The following is an 18,295-nucleotide window of genomic DNA, read 5'->3' on the forward strand; positions in this document are numbered from 1 at the left end:
TTTCAAAATCCTTAAATCTAGTGTTTGGGGGGGTGTTTCAAATGGAGAAGATAATTGGTAAAAAAAACAACTAATTTTCCAAATTTCAGAAAACTCGGGACCCGTGGAGAAGCTACGTGAATGGTCCTAGCTTCAATTGGGAGATTTCCCAGATTTAAATAGGCTGTGTGGTGGGGGCTTCTTCTAGAGACACCCTATTATTATAACGTGAGCTGTTGATCATTTGGGTCAGTAGACCTTTAGAAACCTGTATGGCAGGGCTGCTCAACTCCAGTTCTCAAGCCCGCTCCCCCCCACCCAACCAGTCAAGTATTCAGGATATTCCTGCTTCAGCACAGGTGGGTCAATCAGTCCCTGCTTCAGCACATGTGGAGACTGAGCCTCTGATTGAGCCACCTGTGCTGAAGCTGGGTTATCCTGAAAACCTGACCTGTTGGGGGGGCTTGAACACTGGATGTGAGCCCCCCTGATTTAGGCAGTAGACTTATAGTAATCCTGTATGCTCTATACTTATTACAGTATTTGTCTTGTTGCTTTTTTTCCTTCTGTATCCCCTACATGTAAACAGTTTTTTATACTCAAATTTGCATTTTTGCAAACAACCATTTATACTTGTCTGATTTTTTAGAAAAAGGTATCAATAACTGGATTAAACTCATGGCTGCCAACAGAAATAGTTGGGCATAAATTTAAAGGGGTGATGGTAAGAGGGTAATGGACCTGGGGGGATATAAATGGGTGATGGACCTGTGGGGGTATAAGGGTGTGATGGGTCAGGGATCATAGTGTACAGAGGCATGTGGTCTTACCTGGGGCCCTTGGGTGGGCCTGCCGGAGGAATCCACCCTTCCAGGTGGACGTCAGCCAACAATGGGGAGGGCCCTTCTTGCCTGCGCAGGTAATAAACTGTAGTTGTAGGGTCTCTGGCAGGGTGACCGGGCCCCTTGACTGTCGCACCTGGGAGGGTCAGTCTTCTCCGTGTGTATCAGTGTCCGTGGGTGTATCTTGAATCAGTCTGCTCTGTGTATCAGTGTATGTATGATTTTAGTTATATAGTGCCACCATGTACGCAGCACTTTACAACATTACAATAGGAGGTAAGTACAATACATACCATGGGAATACGGGCTACAGGTAAATAACAACCTAAGGCTAAAGGAGACCCCATCCCAAAGAGCTTACACTCTAAGACGTGTTAAGTTGGGAGGCTTACAGGCTCCGGAGTGAAAGTGCATTATTAGAGGGGCAGACAGGGGAAGCCAAGTGCACCTGGAATTCGGATCAGAGGCGTAAAACATTTAATGAGCTGCTTCTTTGAAGAGGTGGGTTATCAGCTGGGCTTTGGATGTGGAAAGTGGAGGTTCTTGACGAATATTGCGTGGAAGAATGTTCTATAGGTAGGGAGAGATTTGTGAGAGAGGTTAAAGACGGGAGAGGGCTGTAGAGGTAAAAGGTGCAAAGATGAGACCGCCTTGGGTTGAGCGTAAGAGACGAGTTGCTGTCTGACTTACACACAAAGCACTGATGAGATGTTCCAAAACAGCCTTACTTATACCCCAAAAAGGGGATGGGCATGCATCATTTCATACGTCATTATTGGTAATACATTTGCTATATAATTTAGCCGACTAAACATAAAGAAAAGAAAAGATTTTGCTGCCGACAATCTCATCTTCCCCCTTCAAGACTAACAGCTGTATATCTCTTGACTAAACTCCACAAAGAAACAACAAACGAGGGGCCCACCTCAGGAAAATAAACAGGGTCAGCAAGGTGACAAAGTTCAGAGAAGGAAAAAACGTCTTTCATATGTCTACTACTTCACTGTTACCCATAATATACTGTAACACAAAACATGGCTTTCTTATAGTTAAAATATTACACTTCCACAGCGCCTAGAAGAGCAGGAGATGGTTCGGGCTGCAGCATTTTGAATGCACTGTAAAGGAGAAGAGGTGTGAGGCAGGGAGGTCAGATAGAAGAAAGTTGCAGTAATTAATACGGGAGAGAGCAACAGAACCTATAGATACACACACCCGTATAGACACTGCCATGTCGGGGGTACCTCACGACCCGAGGTCCCCAAACTGTGCTCAGACCCCTTGCGGTTTGCTACCACCAGAGCCTGTTAGGGTACCTATAGATATAAACACACACATTAAATGGGGCAAAATTAGGTCAATCCTTCATAGAGAAGGATTTAGGAGTGTTTGTAGACAGGGTCAGCAATAGTGCTCAATGTCAGGCAGTAGCTTCAAAGGCAAATAAGATCTTATCTGGCATTAAATGGGGTATGGCTGGAAGGAAAGGAAGCATAATTATACCACTGTACAAAGCATTAGTAAGACCACACCTTGAATATGGAGTACAGTTTTGGGCACCACTCCATAAAAAAAATATTATGGAACTATAAAAAGTGCAGAGAAGAGCCACCAAATTAATAAAGAGGATGGAAAATCTAACATGATGGGAGGCTAGCTAAATTAGATTGGTTTATATTAGAAAAGAGGTGTGTAAAGGGGGATGGGATAACTATATACAAATATATTCAGGGTCAATACAAGCAGCTTTCAAAGAACTATTCATCCCAAGGGCAGTACAAACGACGCAGGGTCATCCCTTAAGGTTGGCGGAAAGGAGACTTCACCAGCAACAAAGGAAAGGGTTCTTTACAGTAAGGGCAGTTCAAATGCAGAATTAATTACAGATGGAGACTGTGATGGCAGATACAACAGATATCTTTAAAAAAAGTTGGATATCTTTTTGGAAAGGAAAGTTATACAGGGAGATACCAAATATGTAAGCATGGAAAAAATGTTGATCAAAGGATAAAGGCAATTGCCATTATTTAGGGTCAGGAAGGAATTTCGTTTTCTTCTTATGAGACATCATTGGATATTGTTTCACTGGGGTTTTTTGTTTACCTCTCTCTGGGTCACTGTACTGTACCCCTATAGTCCCACCCCCTCCCAACACTGCCCACAATTTTCAATTTAGCCCAGTATCTGAAGAGGAGATTACACAAGCGCTCCTCAAACTAAAACTAAGCAGCCAATGTGGACCCGACTTACTACAATCTAGGTTCCTATGACTTGGTGCCCCAGCCATTGCCAAACCAATTGCGTCCATAGTCAACTCTATCCTGTCTGCAGGCCATATCCCTAAGACCTGGAAAACTGCCAGAGTTGTCCCAATCTTCAAAAGTGGGGACAAAAACACTGTCTCAAACTACAGGCCAATCTCACTTCTCCCAATTCTATCCAAAGTTATGGAAAAATGTGTCCACTCCCAATTAAGCGATTTCTACACCAAGACAAATTTCCCTAGCCAATTCCAGTCTGGGTTTCGTCCCAAACACTCCACCGTAACTACCCTGCTAAAAGTTTGCAATGAAATCCAGTGCGGAATGGAACGGGGACAACTCACTGGTGCAGTATTCCTAGATTTTGCAAAGGCTTTTGACACAGTTGATCATGTTATCCTGATTAACAAACTCCAGAGCTCTGGAATAGGGAAACATGCTTTAAACTGGTTTCAGTCCTACCTATCAGGAAGATCCCAACATGTGTCCATCTCAGGCTCTAACTCCAACCCCCTGGATATCACCTGTGGTGTCCCGCAAGGCTCTGTTCTGGGGCCCCTACTCTTCTCAGTGTTCATTAATGATCTTCCCACAGCTTGTAAGGAAGCCTCAATACACATGTATGCAGATGACACAATCCTGTATGCACACAGCCATAGCCTCTCTGACCTTCAACACATACTTCAGTCTGACTTTTTGAGACTCGAAAACTGGACTTCCCAAAACAAACTGTTTTTAAACACTGACAAGACGGTAACAATGGTATTTGGGACCAAGACTAAATTTGTAAAGCTTCCAGTGACTGAGCTCCTGATTAGAACCAACGCTAAAACCACCCTAAACCCTGTCACTAGTTTTAAATACCTGGGCTTATGGTTTGACTCCCACTTAACATTCGGGATGCACATTGATACCCTGACAACCAAGACCTATGCCAAACTAGGGGTACTTTACAGGAACAAATCCTCCCTAAGTCTCCTGGTCAGAAAGCGTATTGCACAGCAGATGCTAATGCCAATTATTGACTATGGAGACATAGTATATGGCTCGGCTCCTCAAACCCACCTTAGCAAACTTGACACCCTCTACAATTCAATTTGTCGTTTTGTTCTCCAATGCAACTACAACACACATCACTGCGAAATGCTCAAAGAACTAGATTGGTCATCACTAGAGTCTAGGCGCAAAGTTCACCTTTCCTGTCTCACCCTCAAATACTTTCTGGGCAAGCTACCCAGCTACCTGAACAAGCTCCTCACCCCTACCACATGCAGTACCTATCACCTGAGATCAGACTCCAAAAGACTATTCATGGTCCCAAGACTCAACAAAGTATCCGGACGTTCCTCCTTCTCCTTCCGTGCACCCCAAAACTGGAACAACCTACCAGAGACTCTCATATCCACCACCAGCTTAAGTTCTTTCAAATCTAAGGCTGTCTCACACTTTAATCTGGTCTGTAACTGTTTCATACGCTCATAATATATATTTTCTTTAACTGTGCATGCAATGTCTTGTATATAATGTATACCTTGTTCATTTATGTAACTGTATTTGTAACCATGTATTATTTTGTTTTACTCTGTGCCCAGGACATACTTGAAAACGAGAGGTAACTCTCAATGTATTACTTCCTGGTAAAATATTTTATAAATAAATAAATAAATAAATAAATAAATAAATACAAATATAGGATAAGTATTGGTGGTCTAAATTTAACATAGGTTGAACTTGATGGACATATGTCTGTTTTCAACCTCATCTATGATGTAATCAAACCTATATACACGCACATATATAGACCCGACATACCCATATAGATGTGTATATCTATGGGTGTGGGTGTATGCATGTCTATTGGTGTGCGTTTGTGTCTGTAGGTGTGTGTCTGCGTATAGGCATGTGTGTCTATAGGCATGAGTCTATAGGGTGTGTGTATGTGTCTATAGGTATGTGGGTTTCTTTAGGTGCGTTTATCTATATGTGACACTATAGGTGTTTGTCTAAAGGTGTACATGCTATTGATGTGTGCCTGTATGTATGTGTCTATAGCGGTGTGGGTGTGTGGGTGTAATGGCACATATATGTAGTTGTGTGTGTCTATAGATGTGCTTGTGTGTTTCTATATTGTGGGTGTGTGTATATCTATATGTTCTCATTTATTTATAAAATGTTTTACTAGGAAATACATTGAGTTACCTTTCGTTTTCAACAATATCCTGGGCACAGAGTTATGATGAAAATGTGTCTATAGGTTTGTGTGTCTCTCTCTCACTGTGTCTATTTGTTTCTATTGATGCGTGTGTGTGTGCCTATAGTTGTGTGTGTATGTGTTTCTATGGGTGCATCTGTGTGGTGTGTCTATATACTGTAGGTGTCTGTAGTTCTGTGCACCTATAGGCGTTTAGTCTATACACTAACCCCTAACATACAAGATAGACAGGTCAATAAATGGGGGGATGAATCGTCCACAGGGGGTTAGCAGATGTATGTGTGTGTTTGTGTCAGCCTGCTCTTTGCAGATCAGTGTATGTCTGTGTGTAGCGCTATTTTCTCCACCCTATGGGGGATGTGGCGGCTACTAAGTGTGTGGTGCTTTACCTGTGGCTCACAGGAGGCCTGAACCTCCGCTGCTGGGAGCCCAGGGTGTACCTGATTTGTCTGGTGACAGCGCCTCCACCTGTGAGGGACCCTGAGAGCACTGGATAACCCCTTCACAGACCCAATGCAATAAGATCACACACTTGCATTTATAACAGTTTACAGAACACAGGTACAACAAGATATATCATTAACCCACATACAATATAGGCCTTGCACAGCCGTAGCCCGATTGTGCCCTCCAAACATAGTGTCCACCCCTGATGGGATTTCCCAAAGTACTGAGGGGCCCCTGGGCACCCAACCTCCCTGGTGTCCACAAGAGCCAACCCACCCAATGTGTGAGACAGCGCGGCCCGCAGTAGCTGAAAGTGTTATAGTTGGTGCACGTTGTGATGTACCTGCCCAGGTGCTCCAGCACCCCGGGTATGGCCGAAAAGCAAAAGGGATCCACTGATCCAGCGACGTCGATATCAGCGAAGCCTCCGCCTCTGCGTGGGGTGAACTCCAGTAGGAGGGTCTCACTTTTGATAGTTTATGATAGTGCGGTGGTGGTTCTGCCCCAGACCACAGTCTGCAAATCGCTGTGCGGCATCTTCAAATAGCACTATACACTAACTGTATACAGCTACAGGGAAATGTCCCTAGCTAGGGGTTTCCCTGTAGCAGCCACAATCTGATTAGGTGAGTGGGGCCTATCTTGGACCTAACTAGGTTTAATCTGGCCTAGTCTGGATGCCACTGACACCCCGACCCTACCTTCCCTTTCTCTGTCCTGGCTCCAATTGTCAGTCCCCCTAACTGTCAGAACCCCAACTGTCAGAATTCTAACTGCCATTCATCTCTCAGCCCTATTGGTTGCCTGGCAACATGTGGTTTGCAGTCCCTAAGGCTGCTGGGACATGTAGTTCCCCTGCTGTGCTATATTCCTAATGGCCACCGCTTGTACTTGCTACTGCGCATCCCCCCGCACTCTCCCCAGCCTATGGAAGGTAAGGAGACAAACGGGACCAAGGCTATATGTGTATCCGAGTCAGTGTGTGACAGAAGGGTCCATCCAAGCTGCCTTTCTCCTTCCCTGCCACCTGGTCCTCACCTGATGTGAGGCTTCCTGCCACTGGCTGTCCGCTCCCTCTGCTGGTCTTTGTGTCACTGCTCCCCTCTGCCACTTGAGGGAGGTAGATGGAGAGAAAATTCACTGCCCGAGTCCCGCAATGTAGTTTTTGCACGCTGGGACCTCCCAGTGTTTTGTTTCCTTTAGTACGCACGGGCGCTTTGCTTGCTGGGGCTGGCACCGATGTGTCAGCGCTTGCCGTGGTCTTCCCTGGCTTCTTGCACCTTTCAGCCCCTTTAATTCAGAAAGCCCACCTCATGCCTCTCTGCCTCCCCTCCCTAGTCTAAGGATGCCCTCCCCACGGACCTATAACCATTGCCGTGAGGCGCCCAGCTTTGTGCAGCTACCTTTTGGTGTGTTGTGGGTGTTTTACATTCCATATATATCATACTGTTCTAGTCTGTATGTAATCCCTTCTTCGTTTGCAGTGTACTTGTAGGGTACCCGCTACTCTGCGCAGGTGAGGAGGGCCAGGGGGGACCCCGCTACATATATTTGAAAGGGTCCCTCCATTTGTTACACCCTCCTACAGCCTCTTTGCTCCCGGTCATTTTACACATCGAGGAAACGCTTCCTCAAGAACTTCCGGGGAAATTGTCAATCTTTGAATTTCCCGAATGTTGACCTCAAAATGTGCCCCAAGCAATTTCTCTCTTCTTCCTTATTCCTTCCTGAAGTCTTATTCATCACTTCAAAGATTAGTAAACACAGATGCCAGTACCCTAAGAAATGAAGTTACCGTATATCTAAATGTATCCCCCTGTAAACAGCTCAGGCTATACCTATCTCCTTTCTACTGCGGTAAGCCCTGTTAAGATCAGGTGCCAGTACTCATTATGGGTTTTCCCCCTTCATAGCCCTAACCTGAATGGTAGACGCAGGCCTGGACTCTGCTGCAGGCGTGAGCAAGAGGGGAGGTTCTGCTGACACCAGGAGGGGAGGGGCTAGCTCTATATTTAGCAGCCCACTCCTGTGAGTGGCGTGTGCTTTTAATCGTGCTCGTCTCTTATTGATGGTGCTTCAAGAGAGAGTAGCTTAAGAAGAGTTCGAGTGAGCAATGATACCGAGGGTCTAGAGCTGCTGAGTATTAAGCCGTGAGCCACGAATCCTGCGGAACGGTCCGAGGAGTATCAGGAGGCTGCGGGCTCCCCGGCGCAGCATGCCGGTTGAGAGCAAGAGGAACCAACCCGATCAGCGTCTATAAGTGGAGCTGATAGAATTATATACTGGTGGACCAATGCCCTCACCCCACTGCCAGGGGTGATGGGGAGAGAATTCAAGACCCACCTCGAGGCTAACCTCGGGGGTGGGCCACGGGGTGTTGCAGCCCTAGCTCAGACCATCCTGTTGGCCGAGTGACTTGGAGGGAAGGAGAGGAGGAGGTCGTGGGAGTGGAGCGGGTTGTACCCCGCACTGGCGATGGTATTGAGGCTGCTGGAAGCCTTAGTGTTGGGATATCGTTGCTCTGTCAAATAAAGAGACTGTTCTGCACCCGTAAAGACTGTGTGTGATTTGGAGAGTATAACCCTGGGACCTGAGGGGTTCTTCTATACCGGTCCTGTCCCATTACCCTGGGAGTATAGAAGATGGAGGCGCTGCACCACTAAGACATTATGGAGGCTATCACCCCAGAAGCCCGGTCCTGGCTCCCCCACAACATCGCGGGAAGCTCAGGCCCTCCTGTTCCTCACAGGTACGCACCACACCGCATGTAATCTGCCCTCATGCACCCCTCACACTCCCGTAGAGACTGGGGGGTGGGGGGGAAACAGGGTTACATAAACTACAATTAAAAAAAACAAAAAAACAGGTTTTACCCGTTAGTGGTGAGTAGCCAGCCCGTCCCTAATAATGTCCCAATTGTTATTACATGAGATTCGGGTTGATACCTTTAAATAAAAAAAAACCTCAAATTCATCTCTAACACACGTGCGCACGCGATCAAGAACCCATAGGTGTAGACGTATGGATGGCTATCAGGCCATATTGGACCACACAAAGTTATAGTAGGGTTTGTAGCCATGCATATATACACAGGTTCATACATACACTGATACACACACACCTCTGATATACACAGCAGACTCACTCACACACAAACACGGAACGCTATGACCCATTGGTACCCAGAATTACAGGTTCCTGGTAAAAGGATCTTGATAAAGGCTTTGCCAGCCAAGATCGTGCTTTGGATCTCCGACTGCAAAAACAACCCCGCCCTGGCTACGGGGCTCCCAGAAAGCACACCAATACATCACACGTTAAGTCTAAAATGTGATCAACGTGGTGGGCAGCGTCACGGAGCACGTGAGTTTACAATCAGACTTCATTGAAGATCCCTCCCAGGATTCCTCTCCATTCATATTGGACTTTATATTTGGTCAGATTTTATTATTTCCACTTGGAGGCGCCGGTTTTTTGTTTGTATTGGTCCGTGTTAACCTTTTTGCCTAGGCAGCCCCCACTTTAAGTTTAAAGTGTATCATATTTATGTTTGTCACTTATAGTGTCACTATTTCACATTTATCGCATTAGCGCTGATTTCACTGTTCTTCTATTTTAGATGATTGCAGGCAGCCAATAGTGTCTGCAGTTTCCCCTGCAGAGAGTGGATACATTGTATGGGCAATGTGCTGGAAGACTAAGGAGACAGTGGGGGAAGGAAGGGGGGCAGATAGCTGCGAGCTTCTGCCCTAGGCCAGAAATCCCCAGGCTAGAGCTGAGGCCCTGACTCCCCACTAGTGAGGGTGGGTGTTCATAGGGACAGGCCCTTAGGTAAGGACCCTGTGCCCCTTCAGCTGTGTAGTTCCTTAGAGCAGGGAGAGACCCTGTGTAGTTCCTTAGAGCAGGGAGAGACCCTGTGTAGTTCCTTAGAGCAGGGAGAGACCCTGTGTAGTTCCTTAGAGCAGGGAGAGACCCTGTGTAGTTCCTTAGAGCAGGGAGAGACCCTGTGTAGTTCCTTAGTGCAGGGACCCAGTGAAAAGGTTTGCTGCACGTTCCTATAAGCAGTTTTGCTGATCCAGAGACTGTCCTTATGGTGGGACGTCCAGCTGGACCCCATCCCATGCGGAGGTACAGATCAGCGCTGGACCAAGCGGCGCCGGTAGACCCTTTGCGAAGACACCCAGGTGTAGAGACACCAGGGCAGGTATTTAATCCTTCCACACGTGCACCAACTTTACCTTGCTCCTCACGTGTGACAGGCCTGTTCACACACTTGGGTGGGTTTGGACTCTTTGGACACCGGGTTGGGAAGGGGGTGTAAGGTATAGCCCAATTAGGGGCTAAGAAGGTATAGCCCAGTTAGGGGCAAGGTTATAGCTGCCAGCTAGTGGCAGAGGGTAACACAGCTGTGTTGCTATATGTGATGTTATTGTTTTGCCCATATAGTAAACAGTTATATATATATATATATATATATATATATATATATATAAAATCCCTGCACAGGTGGAGGCGCTGTAAGTATACGTTCCAGGATACACCCCAGGCTTCCAGTGGCGGAGGTTCAGGCCTCCTGTGAGCCTAACAGGTATTGCACCACCCTGTAACATATGTAGATTTCTCCACATGGTCCCTATCTGCGATTAGGTGGGGGGCGGGGGGCGGGGGGCGGGGGGCGGGGGGGGGGGGGGAGGGAAACCCGTCACATATAGAACCTATATGTATGATTTGTATAGGTGTATTGTCTTAGCACAGTTTAGTATACTGTATCTGCCCCTTTGGTTTAAAAAGACACTGAAACACTCCCTTTTAAAAGTTTTTTTTTTTTTTTTTTTAATTGATATATTTATTTTATTTTTTAAGTACCATACAAAAAAATGTAGTTTTTAGAGGACCAGCTTTGGAAACAAATACTGGATTTACATTAGTAAATTTTTTTTTTAAACATTTTTTTTATTTATTTTTTAAACAAACTGCATAAAAAAAAATCTATGTCAGGCAAAATATGAAACGCCGAGTTAAAGTCATTATTGCATATAAAAGAGAGGCTACAAAACATTGAGCAGTCATTTCTTTCTAATAAAACAGCCTTCTGGATTAAAATAATACTACAAAAAAACAATATAACAGAATAAAACCAGAGTTTCAGCTTATTTCAAATGAATTTCAGACACGGATCCTTTTCAGATGTCCGTTTAAAATGCGTGCTTTTTAACAACAAAAAGCTTCATTACAGGGTGAAAAAGACAACAAGGAAATATCAGGTGTTAACCCCGTGTTGATGAAAGAGTTAGTTAGTATCTGCAATACACCTAGCAGAGATTAACCCATTGGCTGCCAAAGGATCCAGCAACACATTGGCTACTCTGGCAACCAATGAGTTAAACAAAAAAAAAAATCTAAATACAAAATAAAGCCTTCACAGTTCGCTTTTGCCATTTTTTGGCTATTCTAAAGCAAAAATTGAAAATGATGCGTTTGAAACTGGGAAGAGCGGAATGGGATACATAAAAGATGAAGGTACAAATGAGAACGTCTTTCCATGCAATGCATTTCCGGGACCTGTTGTAGCAAAGGGTTAAAGGATATGGTGTATGAGCCTTTTCCAGTTAGGAGCACAGCACTTTGATGAGAGCTGCAGGATGAGAGCGGCTTTCGCCTCTGTACCATCCGCTGTACATCTGCTCCCCCGGTGCTGGAGAAGACATCCTTCTGCTTTCAAATAAATGGGACTCCAGTCTTGTCCAGCACGGGAAAGGCAGCTCAAATTGAATAAGGGGCTTCAAAGCATTGATAAGTGCTCCGAATCTGCCTTCATATACTTAACTCACAGAGTCTAAAAACATTGTTTCGCTATAAACTAGTTTAAGTGTCACACGGCATGCTTAGCGGTAGTGCAATTAACCCCTTGTGAGTCAGGAGAGACCTTCAGTGAGTGCATTGCTGGAATAGCAGAGTTTCGTAAAGTTTATATGTGTGTGTGTGTGTGTAAATATGTATGTATGTATGTATATATATATATATATATATATATATATATATATATATAAAAAATATGACTAAGTTAAAATAGCTTATTTAAAGAGATTTGTTAACAAAAACTAATAGGAGAGACACAAAGGTGGCTACACGTAACCAAAAAAGGGAGTACATATACACAGATACAATGCCATCTTGAATTTGTGATGGGAACTGGTGATGCGGGCTCCCTTTGCCAGTAACCGCACCTTCCCCTTTTTAAAAACACAAAGACAGAGAACTGCTTGTTGCCGCAGTTGAGGGGAACTCCACAGCCTGCAGCCTCTCTGGCACAAGGAAAGTCATTTCTCCAGCATGTTATTTGTACTGATACACCTGTTAACAGGTGACCTGTTCCAGCGGCAGCCAGCCGGAGGGGACCAGCAAACGCATTGCTGTGCTCTGGCAGAAAGAGGGTAAAACCGAGTACAATACGGTAAATGGTTATTAATATTAGAACAATTGCCCTTCCCGCAAACTCTCTGCTACAGAGTGGCAAGACAAGCGGCAAGCTACACGTTAAGGCCCAAAAGTGCAAAATTAGGGATTTTCAATCATGGACAGCAGAGGCCAGACTCTACTGTGGCTTCTGGTGAGGGGTATATAACAAGGCATTAAAGCCAGCAGGATGTTGGGGTGTGTATGGAGGGGTAGATCAGTGTATAGGTGTATATAACGAGGCATCAAAGCCAGCGGGTGTTGGGGTGTATAGGGATGTCTGTAAGTGCAGTTGGGAGGGTAGCAGGATGTTGGGGTGTTTAGGGAGGTCTGTAAGTGCAGTTTGGGGGGTAGCAGGATGTTGGGGGTGTATAGGGAGGTCTGTAAGTGCAGTTTGGGGGGTAGCACGATGTTGGGGTGTATAGGGAGGTCTGTAAGTGCAGTTGGGAGGGTAGCAGGATGTCGGGGTGTCTAGGGAGGTGTAGAACAGCATATAGGGGTATATAACAAGACAGTGAGGGAGGGCAGCAGTGTTGGGGTTCATGGGGAAGGGTATTAACAGCTGAAATATGGAGGTGGTGGTACCACTATACAGGTCATTAGTAAGACTTAATTTAAAGACCAGTGTCCAGTTCTGAAGGTCCCAGCTCCAGAAGAACACAGGCAGACTGGAATAAGTTCCAAGGAAATACAACTACAATGGTATCATGTTTACATCAAAAACCTTAATAGTGGACTTCAAGGGAACACAACATTTAAAGCTACAGAGGAACAGGATGGATTACTGTAACTGGGGTTACACAAGATACAAGTAATTCCACAAGAAGTAATTCTGTAAACATACGTGGCAGCAGACTCCCTAATAAGATGGAAATATATATATATTTCCATCAAGTTCAGCCTTCTGTTTAATGCAAAGTCTAGGCAAAGATCTTAGAGTGCTTCTATATTGAAAGTGTAGTGGACACGTGGATCAGTCACCCTGCTTTTGTGGAAGGGGTGCAGATAACAAGGTTTTAAACTAGAGTATGTAGTGATGCTGTTGTATGGGGACATTATTATTTAGGCGAGTGGACAGGCCACTTCGTTGTGGTAACCCAACCCCTGGACTGCAAGCAATTCGGAACTAAAGTAGTATTTTTTTAAAACCCTTTCAGTGCCAAAAGGGGCAAACGTCTCTTTTGCACCATATTGCTAATTCACAAACAAATTTCATTTGAAAATGCCGGTTTCAGTAGAGCAGTATTTGCAAATGTAGTGTGAAATTTGACATCCTGATCAGAGCACCAATCTGTAACGTTGCAGTCCTACACTGAACCAACGTCAACGAATAATGACCTGTTTGATACGTGAGAGCTAGCACGGTGCTATTTGTGGTGTCAAAATTTGTCCAGAGGCTATCTGCCCATACACAGGGTAAAAAATACAAACAATATGAATATTGGTGACATTTGGCAATTAACAAAAAAAAACCTGGGGTGAAATATATTGCAAATCTGGGTGAATATTGTAATTAGTTACTAGTGAAAACTAGGCGACACGTTATTTCAAAACATGTCTTAAGACATTTATGAAAGTTTATGCTGGAAAGGTTTAAAGGAATTGTATCTGCTGTTCTAGCAATAGCAGGAGTCTAGGGAGATGTTATATGCAGCAATAAGAGGAGTTATAGGGAGCAATAAGAGGAGTTATAGGGAGCAGTTACTGTATATGGAGCAATAGGAGGCGTTATAGGGAGATGTTATATGCAGCAATAAGAGGAGTTATAGGGAGCAATAGGAGAAGTTATAGGGAGCAGTTACTGTATATGGAGCAATAGGAGGCGTTATAGGGAGATGTTATATGCAGCAATAAGAGGCGTTATAGGGAGCAGTTATATGGAGCAATAGGAGGCGTTATAGGGTGCAAGAGGAGATGCATGACGCATGTTAAAATAGGATGCATAAGCAATCTGATATACTGTGCAGCAATCTTCCCCACGCTGGAGATAATTTTAGTCTCATTCATTTAAATGGAGCGGATCTCTTATCCAGCATAACCCTGCTGCAATGTTACCTAGTGGCTCACACAAACTGCAATGAAAACCCTGCAGGATATTTCCCCTTATCCCCGACTGTCCGAATATCTGCTAAAGAGGCTCCGCAGCGTACACTTGCTTTGCAATACATCCTAGCATATTTTATTCTAACTTCAAGTAAATCCGGCCTCACAGGACATTCATTATTAAATGCAGAGCCGACTCCTTCGGCAGCAGAAGTGTGACATGTCCCTGTAGTGACGAGGTGAGAGATATGGCTGTCCCCTTCCTGTCACAGGAATAATTGGTCAAAGAGACCGCATACGGTCAGCACCATAGGTCTAAGGCCACGGCGGTGCTGAGCGGGCGCGCCAACGCTGGCCGTGATGAAACACATTGCAGCAATGTGTGTGGCCAGCGTGACATGCGCGGCGCTTACCTGCTTGCCAAGCAAGCAAGCAAATTTGAATTTTCCACTCGCGCGGCACGTGAGCGGTTTGCCCAATGCAGCGAAACAGCTCCATGACGTCTTGTTCGCGTCCCCCAACACAGCCCCCCCCCCCCCCGCGCGCACCTAGCCGTCCACAAATCGCCGGACCGAGCGCCCGCTCCCTGCCTGGCCGCAGCCTAAATGTGACGGACAGCGCTCTCCGATAAACACTTCCAGAATACGCTTTCACAAAATGGTTTCAAAATACCTATTCAGGTCCTATTTATTACAGGCACCAGGCACCGAACGCTGACCTAAGAAGGTGCAATTCATGTTTGTTTGCCTAAACGCAGCAAAGTTTGGTGTATTTGGGTTTTTCTTTGGGAAATGTGAATTTTATTTTCATCGGAGGCCTCTGAGTGGGCGGGGGGGCAACCTTTAGCCCAGAGGTGCTCAACTCCAGTCCTCAAGCCCCCTGAACAGGTCAGGTTTTAAGGCTATCCCTGCTCAGCACAGGTGTCTCAATCAGTCCCTGTTTCAGCACAGGTGGCTCAATCAGCATCCCAGTCTACGACTGAGCCACCTGTGCTGAAGCAGGGATATCCTTAAAATCTGAACTATTTGGGGGTGTGGGGTGGTGGGGGGGGGGGGGGGATTGAGGACTGGAGTTGAGCATCGCTGCTCTAGCCCACCCTGTCCCTGTGTTAAGAGTCGATAAAGGAGGAGAGAGGCTTTGCCCGTGTAAACTCATGATCGGCACATAGTGATACCAGACAGAAGGGGGCAGCCAGAGGAAGTTCAACCCTCTCCCAAGTTTAAGCTCAGCACGTTTACTAACGGACTTTAAAAAACATATTTAGAATGCTTTAACTCCTTAAACAGGTCGCTGCCATTGGTTCATTTTGGTCCTATAGACTGCACCATTAAACGTATTCCGGTCATTACTACTATTTGGTCCCGGGTGGGACAGCATGTTTAAAGCCAGTCCTGGTAAAACTCCCACCCTAACAGGTTTAGCAGCGAACGTACGCATGTCCTCCTTACAATGCAAAGTCAAGAGAGGGAGACACACGACAATCCTGCTGCTAGGAACGGGGTAATGCCGTCCTGTACCACCACGGGAGAAACAAAACCTACCTACTGCTGCCATATATACCATGACACAAGTTAGCCTTCTCTACCCCAGGGGCAGCCAACTGCAGTCCTCAAGGGCTACCAACAGGTCAGGTTTTCAGGATATCCCTGCTTCAGCACAGGTGCTGCAGTCTTCGACTGATTCACTGATTTCAGCCACCTGTGCTGAAGCAGGAATATCCTGAAAACCTGACCTGTTGGCAGCCCTTGAGGACTGCAGTTGGCTACCCCTGCTCTATCCACTCTGCCCTTTCTTAACCCCTCCTTTACTAAACAGGCCGCACTGGCAGCAAAGGTGTTAAAAAAAAAAAACAACAACCAAAACGGTTAAAAAAGCAATACAGAAACGTTCAAGAAATATATATATATATATATATATATATATAAAATCATCATCTTCAGCCCGCGTTGATCCACTGCTGGATGAAAGCCTCCCCAATGATTATCTCGTATATATTTAGCATCAGTTTGCATAACAGAGTATGCGAGTTTGAGGAGAGAATTCTGTTGTCTTATGATGGGAATCTCCCTCCCATAGTCCTCGTGTTTCTGCATAAAGCTTAGTCTGTCCTGCCCTGAAGGCACTGGGTGAGGTACGTCACAGGGGCAGTAGGAGCCCGGATGTATTTATGCTTCGCACATATCACGGTCTGCAGGGCTCCGTACCGCGCTTCCTCTGCCCCCCTTCATACTTCGCACTTGTCCTCCCATGGGGGGTGGGCTTTTCCTTTCAAAGTTTATTCTTTATATTCCTGCCCTTGGGCTGTTTAATCGCTCGCTGTAGGTAAAAGCTTTTCAGAGCGATGCACCGATGCAGACGCTTCTTATCACGCCACGTTTAAGGGGTTTCTCTCTTCCTGTAATGTTTTCATCCTCGGTTTAACCCTTTCATACCCCTGGGAGGGATGTCCAGGAGTTTGTAGAAATTGGGGTGCGGGTGTCATGAGTTATCAAAAGCTCGGCTGTGCCGAGAGCCAGAGTCACTGGTGCAATTCAAGGTATGTTCATGCACAGCTGCCAACGCTCCCTGACCTGTTGGGCGGGTATCGGGAATTCAGGGAGGTGTAGGGAGCAGGAAAAGGGACCGTCACAGTGACAACGATGAGAGTGTGGAAGAGTCAGTGAGAACAATGTGAGAGACCGTCACAGTGAGAAGAATGAGACCGTCAGAGACAGAACAATGAGAGACCGTCACAGTGAGAAGATTGAGAGACGTCACAGTGAGAAGATTGAGAGACCGTCACAGTAAAAAGAATGAGAGACCGTCACAGTGAGAACAATGAGAGACAGTCACAGTGAGAACAATGAGAGACTGTGAAAGAGATACAGTCACATTGAGAGCCAGTGAAAGAGATAGTCACAGTATAAGGGACAGGATATAGTCACAGTGAGCAGTGTATGGGACAGTGGCAGTAAATGGGCATTCATAAGCACAAAGTATCACGTCACAGTGAGGAGAAGTCTATGGGCAGAGAAAGGGACAGTCCCAGTGAGAAAGAACAGATGGTGAGAGGACACGCATAGCTGTAATGTGCAATTTCCATTAACCCTTCCACTACCCGTGCATTGGCACTGGATAGGGTTGGTGTATTATACTGTGTATCACTAGATAAAGCTATTTTAGGATTGTCCGTGTAATAATAAACCTCTCTCACCCCGGCCCTTCCCACACTTTGCCTCCTGGGAAAGAGGGCGTCTCTGTACTGATGCTTTAAACAGCTGCAGGTGTAGTTTTAGTCTCTCGCTCCAGGGTTCCCACATATATCATAGCGATTCGGGGGTCAGCTGACTGGTACGCAATAAGGCACTCTAAGAGATAGGCCATCCTCCAAATATGCCTACCATAGGTATTCCCGAGCAACAAACGGGGCACAATTAAGCCACCTGTGCCAAAGGTAGGTCAGCTTGGCATATTAAGAGGGCAACCTACCTCCCCGCAGTGCCTTGTTGCCAACGCACCTAGCCGCAACAGAGATAAAATACTGGTACACACTCTCCATGTCGTGTCCCCTCCTCAAGAGGGGTAGGTGATGCTGGTGGAGAGGGTTCACCGGGACGGGTGTGACTGCACCGGGTGTGACAGGGTGACATTGAGGGCATCGTTGTGCTGGACGAGGGACGTGTGCTGGTAATGCAGGACCAGCTCCTTCAGAGAGGCGTACAGGTTATATGGCTCCGCGAAGCCGTATCCCGTGGCCGTCTTGTAGATCACACAGTGTTTCGTGTCTCCATCCACCCTGCATAGGGGACAAAGGAGCAGGTTAGTATGAGGGTGACTGGGTACAGGAGGTGGCTTGGTCCCGTGGATAATGTGGCGGTCTTGAATATTCAAACAAGTGGCTCTAACTTTACTTTGCTGTGACAGGGACTGTGTTCTTGTTCTTCTGCACTAGGTGAGAGGAAAGACACAATCCCTGTATTGTGGCACTAAAGAAATACACCCTAATTAAAACTTCATATTTATTGTGTAATCTTAAAATAAAACTGTTTGGGGTAACCATAAATGCAGGACAAAAA

At 45.8% G+C, this 18,295-nt stretch overlaps 1 protein-coding gene and 1 long non-coding RNA gene across 2 annotated transcripts in view; both read right to left on the reverse strand.

The window, feature by feature from the left end:
* Positions 1-1,267: 1,267 nt before the first annotated feature.
* Positions 1,268-7,002, reverse strand: LOC142500907 (uncharacterized). The gene is made up of 2 exons (XR_012803351.1): positions 6,085-7,002; positions 1,268-1,391 (listed from the first exon to the last, which is right to left on the reverse strand). It is a non-coding gene; the product is annotated as an uncharacterized LOC142500907 (long non-coding RNA).
* Positions 7,003-11,823: 4,821 nt separating this feature from the next.
* Positions 11,824-18,295, reverse strand: part of PIK3R2 (phosphoinositide-3-kinase regulatory subunit 2) — a 43,924-nt gene continuing 37,452 nt past the window's right edge. Inside the window, 1 exon segment of the mRNA XM_075613021.1 lies at positions 11,824-18,167. Coding sequence (XP_075469136.1) covers positions 17,826-18,167 — 342 coding nt within the window. The 3' untranslated portion in view covers positions 11,824-17,825.

Source organism: Ascaphus truei, chromosome 8 (assembly GCF_040206685.1).
Source record: "Ascaphus truei isolate aAscTru1 chromosome 8, aAscTru1.hap1, whole genome shotgun sequence".
NCBI lineage: Eukaryota > Metazoa > Chordata > Amphibia > Anura > Ascaphidae > Ascaphus > Ascaphus truei.